Raw genomic sequence first — 14,615 nt, 5'->3', positions numbered from 1 at the left:
CCTTCCTTCCTTCCTTCCTCTCCTCCTTCCTACCTTTCTTGTTTCCTTCTTCCTTCCTTTCCCCCTTCCCTCATTCCTTCCTTCCTCCCTTCCTTCCCTCTGTCCTTCTTTCCTTCCTTCCTTTCTTTCTTCCTTTCTTCCTTTTGTGTTTCCTCCTTACTTCCTGCCCTACCTTCTTTCCTTCCTTTCCTCCTTCCTTCCTTCTTTCCTTCCTCTCCTGCTTCCTTCCTTTCTTGTTTCCTTCATCCTTCCTTTCCCCCTTCCTTCCTTCCTCCCTTCCTTCCCTCTGTCCTTCTTTCCTTCCTTCCTTCATTCCTTTTGTGTTTCATCCTTACTTCCTGCCCTACCGTCTTTCCTTCCTTTCCTCCTTCCTTCCTTCCTCCCTTCCTTGCTCCCCACTTCCCTCTGTCCTTCTTTCCTTCCTTCCTTCCTTCCTTCCTCTCCTCCTTCCTACCTTTCTTGTTTCCTTCTTCCTTCCTTTCCCCCTTCCCTCATTCCTTCCTTCCTCCCTTCTTTCCCTCTGTCCTTCTTTCCTTCCTTCCTTTCTTTCTTCCTTTCTTCCTTTTGTGTTTCCTCCTTACTTCCTGCCCTACGTTCTTTCCTTCCTTTCCTCCTTCCAACCTTCCCTCCTTCCTTGTCTGCTTTCCTTCCTGCCCTATCTCCTTCCTTCCCATCCTCTTGGATCCTTCCCTCCCTCCTTCCTTGTCTCCTTTCCTTGCTGTCCTTCCTCCAGATGACATAGCGGGGCCTCAGCCGGGTCCTTTCCTGGTGAGCGTTATGGGCGCCTCCCTGCAGTCCCTCCCTCTTCCTCTCCCTCCTCCTCCTCCTCCCTCCCACGCCACCATCCAGCACAGTCTCAGCCTCAACGGTAAGACCGCGCGTCCTCCAGCCGTCAGTCAGCGGCCGCTGTGAGAAACGAAGACGATGTTTCCAAATATCGTATTTTGAAACACGCTGTGACTTCTTTTTTCTTCTGTGCACAAAAAAATGCCTTTTAAATGCCTCATGCAGCACCTTTAAATTTCTCCTCCTGTTTTAGACGCCTTCCTTCGGGCCCTCCCTCATTCGACCCCATCGCCGGCAGATGCTCCACCCCCTTCCAGACACGCCCCGCCCCCCGTGTTGTGCGCCCTGCGGCGGTCTGAAGCCAGCAACTTCACGGCCAGTCTGAGAGAGCTGGAGAAGGTCAGACTCAAACTGCTCACACACACACTCACTCATTATAATGTCTTTAATTTTTTAGATTTTTTAGGTGCATTTAGGTGGTTAAACAGCTTTTATGAATAAAACCTTCCAAAAGGAATCTTTAATATGTCATATTAACCCTTTGAAACCCGAGCAGATTGGCCTCAAATACAACTGAAGATGCCACAAGTTATGAGCAACGAGAAAATTACCTGAAATTTAGCAAAAATTGACAAGAAAAAAATGTAAAAAAAACCAAACAAACCCAAAACTAAACAAAAACAAGCAAATAACAAAATTATATATATAATTTATTTCTTTATTTCTTTATTTTTAAATAAAATGTATTTCTTTTGTGTTTATGACCCTTTTTCTTTTTCTTTTTTACTTTGTTGATATTATCTTGTCTTATTTTCTATGGACCTCTCTATGAGCTGAGTCCTTAATAAAGTTTAAAGATAAAACAGTTAATTATAATATTTCGTGACAATTTTCTGTTTTTATGATTATTTTCTACTATTTTTTCTGTCTCTTTATCCATGTTTTATAAGACATTATTATTATTAGTAGTAGTAGTATTAACTATTTTATCATATATGATATCATGAGTTTGTTGTTTGCTTATTTTTCCTTTATTAGAAATCACATATGATGTTTCCGTTTTGATCACACATTTGCTAAAGGCAATAAAGTTTGTTTTTGTCCAAATTTGAAATTTTGATATAAATATTTTCTATGTTTTTTGTAAATGCTCATTGGTTTCAATCAGTCTCATTAAGTTTTATCCATATATTTATTTATTTATTTATTTTGTTTTTACCTTTTAAAATGTTTCCTTTTTTCGCTAATTTTCAGGTAATTTTCTTGTTGCTTGTAACTTGTAACATCTTGTGTTTTTGAAAGAAATCAAGCCGATCTGCTCAGGTTTTAAAGGGTTAATCCGGGGGAACAGCATGTTATTTTGTTCAGGTGAAAGTTTTAACTGGAGAAAGAAAAAAGAAAGAAAGAAATCGGAGAGCAGCACTGAGGCTGGTTTCTTGCTCAATGACTGGAGTTTTTTCCTGGTTCCTCAGTGCGGCTGGTACTGGGGCCCGATGAACTGGGAGGACGCAGAGATGAAGCTGAAGGGGAAACCGGACGGATCCTTCCTGGTCCGAGACAGTTCAGACCCGCGATACATCCTGAGCCTGAGCTTCAGGTCGCAGGGAGTCACACACCACACACGCATGGAGCACTACCGAGGTGAGACACACACACGCACACACACACACACACACACGATCACTAACTCTGACCCCACACGACAGCAGAGTGGACAGCGGATGCACGCAGTATTTTGCACAGATTGACCCTGTAAAAAGTTTTAAAAACACGGGGAAAAAGTTACAAGAAAATAACCTGAATTTTAGCAACAAAATGTGACAAAAATGGTAACAAAACAAAAAAATGTACATATTAAAAATGAATAAATAAATAACACATTTAAAAGTTGCACTAAAGGAAAAAAATAAAAGGAAAAATAAATAATTTTTACAAGGAGTATCCAGTAATATGTTTGGTAATATAGGTCTTTGCATACAAAAAAATGCATATAATTATATAAGCTTAAACCTAAAACCAAAATCAGCACTTTATGTCCTCAGCATCCGAGCACACAGAAACAAACACACAGATTTCTCTGCATGACATGCATTATGCTGGCAGTTATATGCAAATACACAAGAATAATGCATATATAAATATATGTATATACTGTATATACTGTATATATTGTGTATATATATACTGTATGTGTGTGTGTGTGTGTGTGTGTGTATATATATATATATATATATATATATATATATAATGGTCATTCAGCAGGTCAGGCATGTAATGGACACAAACCACATGTATGATGACACACCACCACCATGAGTCACTGAAGACATTTATGCATGACACACACACACACACACACACACACACACACACCCACATATTCACGAATCAAGAATCGCGATTATACAAGAATCAGTAATTGGGGGGAAGTATTTGGTTTTCAATTTCGTCAGTTATATATATATATATATATATATATATATATATATATATATATATATATATATATGCTGCTGGTCTTTGCTTTAAAAACATATTTATTTATTTATTTACATTGGATCCCCATTAGTTGTTACCGTAGCAACAACTATTCTTCCTGGGGTCCACACAAAGAAGAGATTAATACAAGATTAATCAAATAAACATTAACATATGCAATATAGGTATGGCCCCACCGCCGTCACATGACCCAGCTGATGAAATTACAGCAATAAATAAAACAGAAATATGTCATAATAACAAACCATAATCACAGTATACATACATACACATGAAGACCGGCAGTTTTTTTAATGATTTAGCCGCCATAATAAAGGCTTTTTAATGTGATTCTTCCCGTTTTTCACATTTTTGGAGTGCCTGGATTTCCTTCCTGTTTATCCTGTTGGGTCCTGTTTTCCATGAGCACCCAACTGAAGGTTTTGGACCTACGTTTGATCAAAGTATACAGAGCAACCCGTCATCTCTCTCACTTTTAATCCAAAAAGTACCTGTTTGGCTAAACAATTATGATAAAATACAACAGCTGAAAGACTGAACAAAATGGCCTGAAACACATAAGAAATAACTCAAAAATTGAAATTTCAAAATAGCTTGTCCTGAAAAATTAAATTAAATTAAATTAAATTAAATTAAATTAAATTAAATATATATAATTTCCAGGAAATAACCAATGACTTTTTTTAATCAAAGCACTTTATTTTAGATTTTCCCACACTGACAATAACATGATCATAAAAATAAAGGACAACAAAAGAGCTCGTAAAAACAACAAAACACAGATAAGTGTAAGGTCACACTCCAACACTGAAGCATGAATAACTCCGCCGCATGCATATTTGCACACACGCCACATGTGTGACAAACTAACAAGGTGACTCATGAAAGAAACATGTGTAACCGGGCAGACGCACACACACACACGCAGACACACACATGCATACATAAACGGGGCTCTACATTAATGAGTCACCGTCATGAAGCTATAGAGTCATGCCCCGAAACACGTTCATTATTCAGACGCGCAGCCCCGACTGACACAACACATTCACATCAACGCCATCGTGTGTGCATGAACGCACCGCGGCCCGACAGGAATCGAGGGCAAATAAACAACCACTGAGCGGTCAACAGGAAGTCAACACACACACACACACACACACACACACACACACACACACACACACACACATACATACACACAACAACAACACACTCAGATGTGTCTGTCCTCTGACTGTGTGTAACACACATCAGCTGGTGGTCGATAGCAGGCTTTCTGTCTGAATTACAGACTTTTATTCTGAAATCAGACATCAAACATTTGTTTTTTTAGGCAGTTTTTAGCCACATGAGCATCATGGAGAAGTTTAATATTAATTACAAATATTCAAGTTTCCCTCAGGATGAATATCACTAACTTTTCTGATCTCCTGAATTTTCCTCATGAGTCAGTCAGCACGTTTACATGATGTTAGAAAAAGTCATATTTTTGTGTTAATCTGGCTAAAACTGGACTTTTAATATACAAGTAGACGTGTAAACCAGTTTGATATTTTGGAAAATGCAGCTGGTTGGCAGTGAAGATGTCTGTTTTGTAGGTAAAGCGCTGGCAGTTGTGTTAACCACAAATGTCTGGGAAGTACTTTTTATTTTTAGGCCTTTTAAATGCTTATATAAAGTCATGGTAATGGACTAAAAAATTATGTAAAAGTTATGGTAATGTTTTGAAAATTTGTCGGTAAGAATGTTTGAGAACTTTAGGCATAAACTGAATCCAGCCATCATACTGTACGCTCACATGATGTTAGAAAAAGTCAGATTATTGTGTTATTTCGACTAAAACTGGACTTTTAAAATACACGTTAACACGTTACTGCGACTGAAATCGGACTAAATTGAATTTCTCAAAATTGGACTAACACACACAGAATAATGTGATTGCAAGTCGAGTTTTTCCGTCATGTAACTCCCTCGGTGGTTCGGGATAGGAACTGTTCGTTATTTATGAAAAAATGCAGAAGAGGGACTTGTGTTTTTCATTTTGGCTTAGGTGAGGGACATACAACTTGGTAAAATATTATTTTATTTTTATTTTAAATAAGCCACCGCCTCCTCTGAAGAATAAGGAACAGTTAGACAGAAGCTAAGCGACGTCCTGCTGCGGACGAGGCTGCAGCAAAACGTTTTAGCCACCTAAAAATATCAACATCAGTTTTGTGATGTCTGTATTTGAATGTTGACTCGTCTTCACCCTCTGCAGCAGCTGATGGAGGCAGCGGTGCAGCAGCAGCTCCGCCGATCAGTGGAGTCAAATTTTTATCAATGAAGTCTGGTGTTTTTGATATAAAAGCTTCAGATTCCCGTCGCTAAGTGCCGTCTGACAGCAAGGCAAAGCGGTGAAAACTTTCTGGATATAGCGTATACTTAAACTGATATTGATTCTTTTAAGTGGCTAGAACTAATCAGTGAAGGCGGGTTTGCTCAGCGTTGTTTGATTATATGTACGCGGCGGTTTAGTTATTGTAAATAAACAGCTGTGATTGTGATTGGGTCTTTACTGCATTTGCGTGATTTGCTGCCGGACAGCGTCAGATAAGAACGCGTCTGGACGAAGCCTCCAGGAAGTACGTCAGGCTCTGACGCAAATTTTTTATAGTGCCCAAAAAGAGACGTCTGTATATCAGTGGATGAATTTTTGTGAGCGTCAGAAGAGCAAATGACAACAGGAGAACTCGATTTTGAAACATTTGCTGTTACAGAACATTTTTCTGTGAAAACAGGGTCACAATTCAAACAAAGAGGCTGACAGCTAACTTATGTGTCTTGTGTGTTTGCTGCAATTATTCACGTTTCATAATTAATGTGGTCATGATTTATGGATGATAAAATGCTTCATGTGACACATAAAGAAAAATCATTTCTCTCGCCGTCCAGGGACGTTCAGCTTGTGGTGTCACCCGAAGTTTGAGGACCGCTGCCACTCAGTGGTGGAGTTCATCGAGCGAGCCATCATGCACTCCAAGAACGGCAAATTCCTCTACTTCCTGCGCTCCAGAGTCCCAGGTAAAATATGGGTCATTTATCCGCACGCAGCCCCGAGCCGATCAAAAATGGATGCGAGCTGCCACTTAGTGAGAAGTGCCTGAGAGACGGAGCAGAGGGCACAAAGTATATCTGACTGTCTGCATGCAGGCGCTGCATCTTTTATGATTGTGAGAATAAATCTATATGTTTGGTTTGTCCTCAACGCTCGTATGACTGAGGATACATCTGAGCAGGCAGGGCCGGACAGTAACTAAGTATTTACTCAAGTACTTTACTTAAGTACAATTCTGAGGTATCTTTAAGCTTGACTTGAGTATTTCCATGTTGTGTCGCTTTATACTCCATTATATTTATTTGATAACTTTAGTTACTTTGCAGATTCAGATCACTCCTACAAAATATAAATCCATGTGAATTAGTATATTTGCATGAGTACTTTTATTTTTGGTTGTTATTGTTGATGTTACTAAAAGGGCTAACTTTGGCATTTTTCAACATGGACCCTGTTTTCCCATGTTTTTGTTTCTAAGGCCCTTTTAATACATAGATGGCGGTACAGGGTCCCGTCTTTACATCACCTTTGCATTTTTCACAGAGCCAAACCACGGCATCATCACTCAAGTGTGTGGTTTTTAGACAGCATGCCGGCGCCACTGAAGCGAAAGAGTTGTGATGGGCGTGACATTTGACACAACAGCTTCAGCACCTTGTGTGAAATGTAACATTTACAACAACAGCGCTTTCTAAACACTTGGCGGGGTTACATAACAGGTTTTGCGAAAAACGTAAGCAATATTTTCGAAATAACGATAAAACACAATTGCGAGATGACTGCGTTTCCACTGAGTGATTTTATGAGACTTCCCCCCGGCGATATTTTGCGATTTTTCACATCAAAAGGCCATATTTCACAAAATTGCAATGGAAACACTTTATTGGCTTTTGTAGGTCACATGATGCTGTGTCTATGAGCTCGTCAGTAGAAACTGGCTCCCTCATGATGCAGCAGGAGCTACAAGAGCTGTTATTGCATCACATAACTCTTCAAAAACTGCGTGAATCATCCAGAATTTTTGAATTCATAATTCCTCTGTGAAATCGTGGACTATCAGCTCCCGCTGGCCGCTCCCCCGTATAAGGAGCTCGCCTTTCCATTATGGCTCCATAACACGCCTACGTGGCCTTGGAGTGGAAATAATGACGGCTAGTTCGGTGGCTGCAATAGATATAAAGCTGCTAATGTTTTGAACATCCATCGCCAGTTACCGGGATGTTATGGCCAGAGGAGAAGTCGCAGAACATCACTCAGAGGAAACACAGTCATTTCACAATTGTGTTTTATCATCATTTTGAAAATATCGCTTAAGTTCTGTAATGGAAACCCGCCTAGTGTTGTTATAAGTGTCTCTTTTCCCTTTCGCTTCATCCAGTCTGTTTTTGTGTCTAAGTCTTGCTTACGGAGAAGTCTCGTTCTAAAATCTCACGAGACGTGACTTGTTGCATGAAGACAACAATGGAAATGCAATTCAGAGGGAATCGTGTGTTGTGCTCGAATACTGAGAGGGTCACGAAAAGATTTTCATTGCTGCGTTTCCAGTGTTGTCTTGAGGCAACAATTCTCAAAGACTTAGACACAATAACAAACAGACCGAATCAGGTCAAAAAAGTAAAGAGACGCTTCACACACTTATAATAACAATCTGAGAGTGTAACACTGTGCAGTAACACAAAAATGGGTGCTCTGTGTGTGTGTGTGTGTGTGTGTGTGTGTGTGTGTGTGTGTGTGTGTGTGTGTGTTTTGCAGGGCTTCCTCCCACCCCGGTTCAGCTGCTGTATCCTGTATCTCGCTTCAGCAACGTGAAGTCGCTACAGCATCTCTGTCGCTTCTGCATCCGACAAATGGTCCGCATCGACCACATCCAGGAGCTTCCACTGCCCAGGTACTCCACTCCCACGGTCATGTGATCACTCTAATATCCACCTGCTGAAATTTAACAAAAAAACAAAAACTCCAAACTGCCATCCGCTGTTTGTCTCTGGACTTTTTGATATTAAAGCGACTTTAATCGTGCTGTGGGAGTAAATGCGAGGTTCACAGTTGACTATTTTAAATTCACTGCAGGCTCTTTTTTAACCCTTCAAGCATATATTTTGTTGATTTTTATTTTGTCACTGAAGGATGGAGAAACAGCGGGCTTGTTGTTATACTTAAAACTTAGCAAATTCCGACTCCGACATGAAAGTCAGTTGTTTGTGGGTCCCACCACCCTTTAAGCACACCCGCGCTCCTTATATAATGTTGTTACAGGCAGCGTTATTACCTGACGCTGCTCTTACATGTTTCATGCACATGCAGCCGGTTCCTTCCAGCTGCGTTCTGAGGTGACGCCACCTGTGCACGTTGCAAGTCCACCACCGGTTCTGTTCGAGCACGTCCTCATCTGAGACGTCGTAGTTGGATGTGGGATATGACTTTTGGCGTCAGGCTTGTAAGCTGAAAGCACTGACAGAGCGGCGAGAAAGAGCTGGAGCTACCGATACAACGAGGCTGAAAACATGATGCCAGTGACGTTTTTCAAAACAAGTTGGGATCTTGGGGCTTCAGGACACTTGGATTACGTTGAGACATTTTGTGGTTTTATTATGTATCTTTTTTAACGTTTGAATCCTGGCTACCATTTGCTTCAATTGTTTAGGAGATGAGTGCGGCTCCTTTTCCCCGTGAACCTCCGGCAGTGTTTTGTGGACTATAAAACTTCACCCCAACATTATCAGAAGATAATGACTGAATTTTAACTTTTAGTTTTCAACTTTTCATTTAACCTCAGGAGAATGCACCTATCTCAGCATTTTTTGGAGATTTTGTCCAGACCTTCACGACTAATTTTTTTCTACAATGTTTATTGTCACCTTTCTCCAGACCGCTAATATCCTACCTGAGTAAGTTTTATTACTACGACCCCGAGGAGGAGACGTACCTGTCCATCAAGAGCATCCGCAGGGCGGTGGGAGCAGAGCAGGAGGCCGAGTCGCAGACGTAGCAGCAAAGATCTTCTCAGCTCAAGTAAGTGTGTGTGAGGTAATGAAAAACGTCTTATTTTTAGGTAATTATACACTAAAGAAAACATACTTATTATATTTTATTACAAATCTGCCAATGTATCCCCCTAAATCCTACACAGTCGACCTATACATAACATTTTTAGGTACTTTACTTGAGTGTTTCAGTTTTACTGTTTGCTTCTAATTCACTATATTTCTGATGGGAGAATTACACTCTACAAATTAAGATTTTAAAAAAGAAAATGTGATTAATTTATAAAATATAATGTGTTTATAATTCAGGACCATATAAAGTATTTCAAATGTTCTCCACCAGCTGTCACATTAAAATGCTTCTTATGCGCTTAAGCATTAGTAATAATAATCCAACAATATGATATAATGTGACGTGATGTGACATAATATGAGAGGGAGCATCCAACAAGTACTTGTCAGTGATCAGCAGCTACATTGACTGTGACAGGTCACCTAGTGGAAACAGCATGTATTTCCTCCATCTGCCAAATATGGTCAAAATGACCTCATCAGGTGACAAATAGAAAAAAAATACATTTTCCAAGTCAAAAGCCCAGAATGACACCCAGAAATAATACAAGTCCTGTTTTTCTGCTCTGATGGCTGTGGGATCAAAAATGTCAGTTTGAATGGGTTTCAATGGAGCATTTTTGGACCTGAACAGTCTGAATGTAACTATTTAGTTTCCACAGTGTATTTTAGACTTATTGTAGGAGCTGAGCTGGAAATTCACTGATTACACTCAAATACACAATCTCTCCAAAATTTATACCATATGCATAAACACAACAGAAATTATCAAAAAATGAAGAAAAAGCGTAAAATGCAGCAAACAGTCCCTATAAGTTAATTATGTGACGAATCATTCATATGAAATGTAATTTTTCTAATATATCTGATGGCATGTAAAGGCAGCTTAAGCTAACTTTCTGTCTCTGTGCTCAGGTTTCTGTATGGAGGACTGATCTGTACTGGTCTGCCAGTCTTCCACAGTCAGCCAGTCAGAGTCCCCAGATGTCTCTGTGTCTCCAGCTGGACTTGGATGGACCCCGACTCTCTCTTGACTTGGACTAACAAAAAGAGGGACGAGTGTTTGCAGCTGGACGGCGGGAAAACTGTGAGTGAGACGTTGAGGTGCAGAGGACTCGGCCTCGTCTTCAGAGGGACTGCAGAGACATTCTCGCCCGCCAAAACATGTCGGTTTGAAACAAAACGGAGAATTATTATGAACTTTGTTTGCAAAATTTCTCGAATCTGCTGAACTGGACTTTTAAAAACACACAATGCACTGGTCGATTTGTACAACTGTTGTTTGCTGCCGTTTCCTTGTTTTTCCTTCCATGCTGTCAAAAGGAGGGTTTTTGGATTTAAAGTTGCCCTCGGAGCAGATATACGCACAGAGGCACGGCAGCAGAGGCGATTCAGGCAGACCGCCGAGCTGGAGGACCTGTAGTCATTTATCAAGTAACCTGATTCTTCTCCTTTTTTTTGATTAAAATATCAGAATTAAAATATTGGCTTAAGTTCTAGTTCTTTTTTTAATTTTATTCTTTTCTTTTCTTTTTTGGGTTATAGTTAGATCATTATGTCAAACATACCAATTTTTATTTTTTTAAAATTTTTTTTATTTATAGCTAGATCTTTATTTCAAACACACCAAACAGGAGAAGAAACTCAAATATGAGCGAGAGAAACAACACCAAAACGCCCATCAAACATATTCAGTAAAGAAACGTTAGACTCAGTGCTATTTTACCAGAAATATGTATCTGTGTATATATGTGGGCGATTCTTCTCGGCTTGAAATTCATCATCATTTCACCGTTTATGTTTTTTAGCCTGATTAGAAAAAAACAAAATTGCAATTTAATTTCCCTCCGCAAATTTAATCACTGAGATTGAGATTTCTGGCGTTATTAGGGCCCGAGCACCAAGCATATAAAACAAATTAAATCTGACAACAGAAGAGAGTCGCAATTTAACCGTTTACGCTGCTGTGCTGGGAGTTTACGAGCCTCTGTTTTTTCCCACAATGCCGTGCCTCAGAGTGTGTATATCTGCGTCTTCTGACTCATCTCTACCTGTCAGTTTTATTTGTTGAAATGCCCAGGTGTATTTTGCTCATTCTATTTCTCAGTACCCTGAAGCTGGCTACTGGCTCAGCGTTTTCAGTAAAAAAAAGAAGAAAAATAAACATCAGTCTGTGGCATTGTTTTTTTTTTCTTTCTGAACAATAACAAAGACATATTATTGCATTCACAATCATTTACCGTCGTCTGCTCAGAGGCAAAGCAGCTCCTGGACCTCATTGTTCTTCTTTTAAACTAATACAGGGTATTTATTTTAGAAACATTGTTATTTTTAAGCACCTTTTTTTCCAGGTCATTTTTTGTTTGTTTTAGTTATTTACTTTTCTTATCTTTTTTATTCTCTCTTTTTTTTTGTTGTTGCTATTTTTGGGTAATTTTTTGTAAGCATTTACTAATTTCTTGGGTTTTTTTTGGTAATTTTGTCTTAAGGTGCTCATTGCCTTTTTTATTTTAAATGATGTTTTAGAATCATTATTATTTTTTAAGCAGCTTTTTTTTAGGTAATGTCCTTGTTTGTTTTAGTTTTTTACTTTTATTTTCTTTTATCTCTCTTTCTTTTTTGCTAATTTTCAGGTATTTTTTTCTAACTATTTACTAATTTCTTGCTAATTCTTTGGTCATTGCTCCTTAAGATGCTCATTGCCTTTTTTTTTTTTTATTTAAAATGATTTTTATGAATACTTTTTTTCAGGTAATTTCCTTGTTTGTTTTAGTTTTTTACTTTTCCTCATTTTCTCTCTCTTTTTGTGCTAATTTTCAGGATTTTTTTGTAACTATACCAATTTCTTGCAAAATTTTTGGCCATTTCCTCTTAAGGTGCTTATTGCCTTTTTTAATTTAAAATTATTCAGAATCATTATTTTTTTAATTAGCTTTTTCTGATGAATCCCTTGGTTCTGTAGTTTTTACTTTCCTTTTTTCTGCTGATTTCCTCGTAATTTTTTTTTTAACTTTTCACAATTTTTTTGATCATTTCTTCTTCAGGTGCTAATTGCCTTTTTCTCATGTTTTTGAAAGAAATCGAGCCACTTTATTCAGGTTTTAAGGAGTTAACGTGTTAAGATGCTGTTTCCGGTGGAGGTTTCTCTGCACAGAAAGTGTTTCATTTTTCAACGCCAGCGGTTCACTTTGAAATGTTTAAGGCTGAATACTCTACGGCTAATGCTCCGCTCGCTCATGAAGCCTGTTAAGTGAAAAAGGAAAAAAAAGAAGTGAGATATCCAAGTTAAATTATTCAGCTCTTTCTCTCTGAGGCTCTCCACAGAGGTGCCTGGGGAGGAGGTGATAGACAGTATCTGCATCCTCCAGCCGCTAACTACGGCACACTTGAGGTGAAGAGGGAGAAAGTGCTTTAGCTAAAAGCGGGACGCTCGTTTCCCAAGCACTTAAAAAAAATGATGCAGGGAGAGGAACCGCTGGGGAGAAACAGAGACGACTGTATGGTGAATAAGGTCAAGTGCGCTGTTTGGGAGGGAAAAAAAGGCTCGTATATGAAAAGGGCCCGCATGCATTGTGGATGTGAAAAGAGTCACGGAGAGCGATCCAATGAGAAAGAGGGGCAGCTCATCGTTAGCTCGGCTGAAAGAGCTGGAGGCCAGCTCAGCGATGTGGACGACAGATGGGACCGAGAGCCACGACTGGAACATTTCCTCCACAGGGGAGAGCCGGGATCAACCCAGCTCGCAATTTTGGGTTCTAAAAACGTTCTGAGAAAGGTGCAATGCAACCACTGTAACGTTTTTAGGATCAAGTTTTCTTTATGTTCCCAAATCTTAAAATTCAGGCAACATGGTCTATAAACAACAAAAAAATGTAGTCCTCAATGACATGTTGCTTTGAAAAATTTTTTTGTTCTCATGTAACATTGAGGGAACGTTTTCTGAAAAGATGTTCTACGATCTGTCACCTCTCAACATCACGTTTCTGTTAAAAAAATCACGTCTTATTCAGCAATTTTTGGTTCTAAAAACGTTCTGAGAAAGGTGCAATGCAACCACTGTAACGTTTTTAGGATCAAGTTTTCTTTATGTTCCCAAATCTTAAAATTCAGGCAACATGGTCTATAAACAACAGAAAATTGTATTTTTTTTTATTGTAAATATATCACATTACATTACATTTTCATTTTTTTAAAAAAAAGGTTCTCAATAACATGTTGCTTTGAAAACTTTTTTGTTCTCATGTAACATTGTGGGAACATTTTATGAAAAGAACATTCTACGATCTGTCACCTCTCAACATCACGTTGCTGTTAAAAAATCAAGTCTTATTCAGCAATTTTTGGTTCTAAAAACGTTCTGACAACGGTACAATGCAACCACTCAAAGTCAAAAACATGTTCTGAATGTTGCTTTGAAATTTTTTTGCTGTCTTGGTTCTCATGTAACATTGTGGGAACGTTTTATAAAAAAGATCATTTTACAATCTGTCGCCTCTCAGCATCACCAAAACATCCTCAGAACGTTGCAGTTAAAACGTTACAGCCTAGTCAGCAATTTTTGAAATTGTTGGAATGTTTTAGTAACGTTTTTAGTGTCAAGGTTTCTTTATGTTCCCAAAATGTTCTTAAAGTTCAGGCTACATTCTCTATAAACATGAAAAAAAACCAACGTTGTTTTAAAAAAAATGTGAATGTATCACAGTACATTACATTTTTATGTAGAAAAAAAAGGTTAATCTCAGTCCTCAATAACATTTTCTGAATGTTGCTTTGAAAATGTTCTTTCTTTGTTCTCATGTAACATTGTGGGAACATTTGATAAAAGAACATTTTACAATCTGTCACCTCTCAGCATCACCAAAACATCCTCAGGACGTTGCAGTTAAAACATTACGTTTTAGTCAGCATTTAACCTTACAGGAACCTTATTTGAAATGATAAACACATTTAAAATGTTCTTTGAACATTAGATTAGATTTTTTTCTTTAAAACATGATTGCAACTTGTAGGTAACGTTAGCCAATGTTGTGGGAACTTTCCCTTCCAGCTACGATGTTGGGCCTTCTCTTTGGGTTGTGACCAACAACCGAACCAAAACGACAAAAGAAAAAGAAAAAAGCGAGTCCTCAGAGTTCAAATGATTCAAGAGTTTGAATTACCATGTGAAAGATATT

General features: G+C 38.7%; 1 protein-coding gene across 6 annotated transcripts in view; it reads left to right on the top strand.

The window, feature by feature from the left end:
• Positions 1–11,620, top strand: part of socs7 (suppressor of cytokine signaling 7) — a 54,451-nt gene extending 42,831 nt beyond the window's left edge. For 5 of the 6 annotated variants that reach the window (XM_088075009.1, XM_088075004.1, XM_088075006.1 and 2 more), the window contains 7 exons: positions 734–868; positions 1,040–1,185; positions 2,259–2,427; positions 6,223–6,351; positions 8,138–8,273; positions 9,254–9,397; positions 10,357–11,620. In XM_088075009.1, coding sequence (XP_087931135.1) covers positions 734–868; positions 1,040–1,185; positions 2,259–2,427; positions 6,223–6,351; positions 8,138–8,273; positions 9,254–9,374 — 836 coding nt within the window. In that variant the 3' untranslated portion in view covers positions 9,375–9,397; positions 10,357–11,620. The remainder of the gene's footprint in view (positions 1–733; positions 869–1,039; positions 1,186–2,258; positions 2,428–6,222; positions 6,352–8,137; positions 8,274–9,253; positions 9,398–10,356) is intronic. The other variant, XM_088075010.1, reaches the window with a different exon arrangement.
• The last annotated feature ends 2,995 nt before the right edge of the window (positions 11,621–14,615 follow it).

Source organism: Plectropomus leopardus, chromosome 3, assembly GCF_026936395.1.
Source record: "Plectropomus leopardus strain MGB_pleo_1.0 chromosome 3, ASM2693639v1, whole genome shotgun sequence".
Classification (NCBI taxonomy): domain Eukaryota; kingdom Metazoa; phylum Chordata; class Actinopteri; order Perciformes; family Serranidae; genus Plectropomus; species Plectropomus leopardus.
The sequence above is the reverse complement of the archived record's forward strand: the minus strand, read 5'-3'. Positions and strand labels throughout refer to the sequence as shown.